General features: G+C 49.6%; 1 protein-coding gene across 1 annotated transcript in view; it reads right to left on the bottom strand.

The window, feature by feature from the left end:
* Positions 1-6,181, bottom strand: part of VIL1 (villin 1) — a 57,246-nt gene that overhangs the window by 24,343 nt on the left and 26,722 nt on the right. Inside the window, exons 7-10 of the mRNA XM_015416172.1 lie at positions 4,739-4,941; positions 2,536-2,629; positions 2,096-2,189; positions 1,773-2,008 (exon numbers count right to left, since the gene is read on the bottom strand). Of these exons, the coding sequence (XP_015271658.1) occupies positions 1,773-2,008; positions 2,096-2,189; positions 2,536-2,629; positions 4,739-4,941 (627 nt within the window). The remainder of the gene's footprint in view (positions 1-1,772; positions 2,009-2,095; positions 2,190-2,535; positions 2,630-4,738; positions 4,942-6,181) is intronic.

The raw sequence follows: 6,181 nt of genomic DNA, 5'->3' as shown, positions 1-6,181 counted from the left end.
GGACGGCAGGCTATAGGCGGTCGGTACACCACCCAAATCGCCAAACTCTCCTCAGCCTCCAGCATCACACTGACACACTCTACGCCCGCGATCTCCACTGCCGGGAGTGCCCTGAAGGAGTAAGCCTCCCAAATGAATATAGCCACTCCTCCCCCCGCCCCCTAGTCCACGATTGGTGGAGGACCGAGAAACCAGGAGGGGCAAGCTGGGCAAGAACTACTATTTCCCCCTCCCTCACCCAGGTCTCGGTCATGCATGCCAGGTCAGTAATGAATATAGCCACTCCTCCCCCCGCCCCCTAGTCCACGATTGGTGGAGGACCGAGAAACCAGGAGGGGCAAGCTGGGCAAGAACTACTATTTCCCCCTCCCTCACCCAGGTCTCGGTCATGCATGCCAGGTCAGCCCGTTGTTCCATTACAAAATCCTGAAGGACTGTAGCTTTGTTGTTAATTGACCTGGCATTGCACAACACCAATGACGGAGGGGAGTTCTCCATCCTAGCCCCACTGCCAGCCACCCTTGGGATGGGCCTTAGGCTGGAAGGGTGCCGAGCCATTCCATTTCTCTGCATCCTTCCCTTAAAACCTCGCCTAGGCCCACTGCCATACTTCCCCCTCCCCAAGAGCATCGGAATCTGCTGACCAGGCATTTCCTGCACTGACTGATCTCCGCTGAGCTTCAGATCGTCAGTTGGATGAACAATAGTAAGATCACAAATTCACTTCCAAGCAATAGGCTAACCACTATGCACTCCTCTGCTATCAAATACAGTCAGTGCTACACAAAATACAATTTCCTAACCAAAAGGTCAAACAGAGAACCTAATTTCCCATACACCTAAAATTCCCTGAGCAATTCACCACACAGCCACACTCACACAACATTGCAGCACATATTCCTCCTCTTAGCAGACAAAACTCCATGCACTCACCCCCAATTTCTCCAGCACTCACACCACTATTGCTAACACAAAGTGAACTTCATCTGCATCTACAGTTATTCCAAGTGGGACGTCCTCTGTCTCTTCCCGCCCTCAGAAAAGTTCACAGTCCTTGCCACTTGTTGTGTCCGCTGACCGCCACCAGGGGCCAGCGAATACCCCAGAGCTTGACTCTGGAAGAACAATGGGGACTAGGCTCCTGGTCTCTCCACTGGGGGACCAATGGGACCGTGGCGGGAGATTTAAACCCACCAACGGAACCTAGGGGTGTGTCCCCAGGTGTGTATATAGTTGGCCAGCCGGCCGTTTGTCTTTGTTGTGTACCAGTAAAGCGTGCAGGGTATCATGCGTGCCTCAGCGGGTCTTCCATGCAGCTAACTCACTACACAATAGTGGCGACGAAGGTGGGATATGCCGCTAGGCCGCTGAGCAGCGACCGACACCATGCAGCTCCACAGCTGTCCGATGAGCGAGACCGCAGGAGAAGCCGACTGCACACTGCCAGCCCCGACATGCACAATGGCAACTGTGTCCGGACCAGGCCTGCTGCCACCCTTCGACACAGCTCGCCCGCAAGATTGGAGCGCATGGGTACGAGGCGTAAAGTCCGCGCTCGCCTTCTACAAGGTGACGGACGACACACAAAAAAGAGGTTTCCTCCTTGCCTCCTGCGGAACCGCTGTCGTGTCCCTAGCAGAACGCTTGCTGTCCCCGATGGACCTCGATGCCTGCTCCTTTGACCAGATCGTCAAGGCGGTGCAAGACCACTATGCTCCGAAGCCATCGGAGATGGCCTGCCGGCTGGCGTTCTACAACCAGAGCCAGCTCACCCGGCAGACAGTAGCGGATTTCCTCGCAGAGCTCCGCCACCTGGCCGCAGACTGTAAGTTCGGGGCAAACTTAGACGAGGCCCTCCGAGACCGCTTTGTCGTGGGACAAAGGGAGGAGAAGCTCAAGTGACGGATTACGGAAGCAGAGACCGTCACCCTCGCCTCTGCCCTATCCACCGCCATCGCCTGGGAGCGGTTGCACCCCGCCACGGCCATGCAGGTTGAGCCGGACGACCCTGAGGAGCAAGAGGTCCACCGGACATACACAAGCCCCAAGTGTCGCTCTCAAGTGGGTCCTTCCTACTTTTCATGGAGATATTTACTCCATGGAGAGAAGCACGAGAGGAAGTCATGCCAATTCCGCAATGCGATCTGCCGAAACTGCGAGTGGACAGGCCACATCGCTTGCGTGTGCCACTTTAAGACAAAGAAGGCACCACCACCGCGTCACAGAGCGGAAGCACACTGCAAGGACGACGCAGAGGCTGGGGACCTCTACCACCTCACACATACAGCTGCAAAGGTACTGCAACTCCCCGGCAAATCGCCTACCCCTAAAGTTTTAGCCACGGTAACAATAGAGGGGTCCCCATGCCATATGGAGATAGACTCTGGCTCCGCGGCCTCAATAATTTCTGAGGCCATGCTTAAATGCTTGTGCCCAAAGGGGGGACCCTGCTTGCGCCCAGCTCAGGTGATGCTCATGGACTTTCAGCGGAACCGGGTGCTGATTAAGGGGGTTGGGTCTTTCCGAGTGCAGTACGGGCAATTCAAGGGACGTCTGGACTTGATAGTGGTAGAGGGCGACCTGGTCAGCTTGCTGGGTCGTGCCTGGTTTGAGCCCCTGGTGATTCCAGCTGTGTACAAACCAGGATTTCCAAGGGATATGCCAGGAGTTTCCCACCGTTTTCGATGACTCTCTGGGCGGCTATACAGGCCCCCCGGTGTCCCTGCGCCTAGACCCAAAGGTGGCCCCCATCCGAATGCACGCCAGGACGGTTCCGTTGTCGGTCAAGCCTAAAATCGACGCGGAACTAGATCGCCTTGTAGCTCAAGGCGTCCTGGAACCGGTCTCCCACGAGGCGTTGGAGACCCCAATAGTCATAGTAGAAAAGCCGAATGGGGCAGTCCGCATCTGTGCGGACTATAAATGTACGCTGAACAAGGCGCTACAGGACCATGCATATCCAGTACCTGTGGTCAGCCACGTACTAGCTACTTTGGGAGGGGCAAAGATCTTTGGTAAATTGGATCTCGCCCAAGCTTACCAACAGTTGCTGGTAGACGAGGCGACTGCTGAGGCGCAAACCATTGTGACCCACTGGGGGGCATTCCGGGTCAAGCGACTGCAATTTGGGGTGAGCGTGGCAATTCGGGGTGATAAAAGGAAGTACTTCTTCACCCAAAAAATGATTAACACATGGAATTAACACAAAGAATGATTAACAACATGGCGGCTACAAGCATGGATGGCTTCAAGAGGGAATTGAATAAACATGGAGCAGAGGTCCATCAGTGACTATTAGCCACAAGGTATAGATAGGAACTCTTTGTCTGTGGCAACTGATGCTCTGTATTCTTGGTGCTGGGGGGAGGGCAACAGTGGGAGGGCTTCTAGCATCCTGGCCTCACTGGTGGACCTCCTGATGGCCCCTGGTATTTTTGGCCACTGTGTGACAGAGTGTTCGACTGGATTGGCCATTGGCCTTATCCAACATTGGCTTCTCTTATGTTCCTATGACTTTTACCTATTGCAATACCTCTCAGCACCCCAAATTTGTGATTCAGCGAAGGTTTCCAGGAGTTAGGGAAACTGTCCGATAGTTTGGGCTGCATTATTTAATTGGATTTATGAATAACTTGATCTTATGTTGCTTTTAATGAGCTGCAAATTTATGCAGTGTTTATGCTGCTGTTTGATTTTATTTTTCCTTTTCTAATCTATTCTATTTATTTTTACTTGGATGATTGGAATCTGCCTGGACTACTGGGTATATATCAATCAATCAATTTATTGCAACAGTCAATGACCAGAAGTGCAGTTTGATTAAAAAAATTTTTAAGTGATAAAAAGATAAAATAGCATAATAGAAAAACTATAAAATCCTGAATAACTATAAAATCATACTGCCCTATAGGATTTTCGATGGGTATATATGCTTTGATGAATTGATTGATTGAATTTGTGCTTGCAGAGAAATATTTATAGGAGAAAACCAAGGAGTCCGTCATTAGGGTTTCCTTCCCTTTGAGATTTTTGGTGTTTTAGTTAGTTTGTTTGTTTGCATCCACAGTCTCCTTTCTCATTGGTCTCCACTCCATTCTGTTTTGCAGTCTGACATCAGAGTCCTTGTCAAATTATTCCAAATTCATACACACACAAATAACAACCAACCCACATCCAAACCTGCTGGTGGGTCCTGGAGATCTCCTGGAATTACAGTTGATCTCTAGATAATGGTTAGCTCCCCTGGAGAAAACGGCTGGTTTGGAGAGTGGACTCTATGGCATTATGGTCTCTCCCCCCCTAAACCCTGTCCTCCCCAGGCTCCACTTCCAAATCGCCAGGAATTTCCAAGCCAGAAGCTGGCAACCCTATGAAATACCACAATCAAAATTGCACCAATTTTTAAGGTTGTATATGCCATTAAAGGTTTATTGATTGATTGATTGATTGATTGATTGAAAATTGCACCAATTAAGGAACTCACTACAAATGTTCTTATTTGCTCAATGTATTCTGACAACAGAAATGGAGTTTGCTTTACACAGAACTTTTGTTTTCTTAGCCAACATGTACACCTAACAGTTGCCTGGATGTCTACAGATTTTCCAACCTACCATTCTCCCATTCCTACTTTTCATGGAGATATTTACTCCTCTCCCTTACAGCTGTACCCTCAGCTCTCCAAACAACCTCCCGGCTTTACTTTAGTCCCCAGCACCACAGAGCCAAATTCACTCACTGGTAGAGCTTCAGAGAAGATTTCAGCTTCTGGTCCACCACAGCATCTGAGATGGCTGGCTGGATTTCCTTCTTCGGCCCCAGCACATAGGTCAAGACTTTCATCAGCCCAGGAGAAGCAGCTTCAGCCTCGCCATCCACCACACCTATCTGTGCTCGCCCTCCACGCTCATGATCACGGATATCCTTGGCTACATTCATCCCCTGTGATGAAGAGAAGAAGAAAAGATTGTTTTTATACCCTGCCCTTCACTACCCAAAGATGTCTCAGAGCAGCTTACAAACTCCTCTCCCTTCTCCTCCCCACAACAGACACCCTGTGAGCAATGTTCCCTCTAAGCTGTGGAGTCCTGTGAGCAAAAATTCTACTTTGTGAGCTGCTGGCATTAAAGTTGGGAGCAGGAGATTTGGCTGCTGCATAAATTAGTTCGCTCTGGAGCCCTGAGCTAAGACAAAAATATGTGAGCCAGAGGCTGAAAAACTGTGAGCTAGCTCACACTAACTCAGCTTAGAGGGAACACTGCCTGTGAGGTAGGTGGGGCTGAGAGAGCTCTGACAGAAACTCCTCTTTTTCAAGACCACTACTGACAGGACTATGGTTTGCCCAAGGTCATCCAGCCAGGTGCAAGTGGAGGAGTGGGGAATCAAACCTGGTTCTCCCAGATTAGAGTCCGCGCACGTAACCACTACACCAAACTGGTTGTGAGCGAGCGATTTGGCTACTGCATAAATTAGTTTGCTCTAGAGCCCTCCTTCCTGAGCTAAGACAGAAATCTGTGAGCTGGAGGCTAAAAAACTGTGAGCTAGCTCACACTAACTCAGCTTAGAGGGAACACTGCATGTGGAAAAATGACAACAACTGTTCCTACTATGCTGCAGAGGTCAGGGATTGTTGGTGGGTTCTCCTGAGACTCTTGGGCCTCGGTCACCACCAACAATGCTGTTGCCGGCCTTGACAGCTGGATGACTGCTCTATTTGGATGACAGATATTAGACTTCCAAAAGGAGACTTTGTCCCATTATAAAAAGTGGATATACGAAAACCCTTGTTTTCCTGATGTTGTACGCATTTTATGAACCACTTTGTACTCTGCCACTGCCTAACAGCTTTGACTTGGTAGGTGTGCTTAGCACTTCTGTAATGCATATGTTTCTGACATCATGAATGTATTCAGGTATTAACTTTGGTTCATTTGTGACTGTTGTTTGATTGCATGCTGGGAAGAAGGCTGAAATGCTGATACCCAGTTATGCTACCCATGACCTTGCTGGTTCTGGCCAGCTACAACTGCGCATGTTTCTAATGTGAGTTAACCTAGCTAGAATGAAGAACAGTAAGCACTCTGTAACCATATCAATTATATAGATACAACATGCAACTTCATAGCTTCCGAAAGAAAAGTGTATTGTTCTGTTAGGAAAAGAAGAACTCTGCCTGGGAACA

This window comes from Gekko japonicus, unplaced genomic scaffold (genome assembly GCF_001447785.1).
Source record: "Gekko japonicus isolate JY-2015 unplaced genomic scaffold, Gekko_japonicus_V1.1 scaffold2609, whole genome shotgun sequence".
Taxonomy (NCBI): Eukaryota; Metazoa; Chordata; class Lepidosauria; order Squamata; family Gekkonidae; genus Gekko; species Gekko japonicus.
This window is presented reverse-complemented; position numbering and strand designations above follow the sequence as displayed.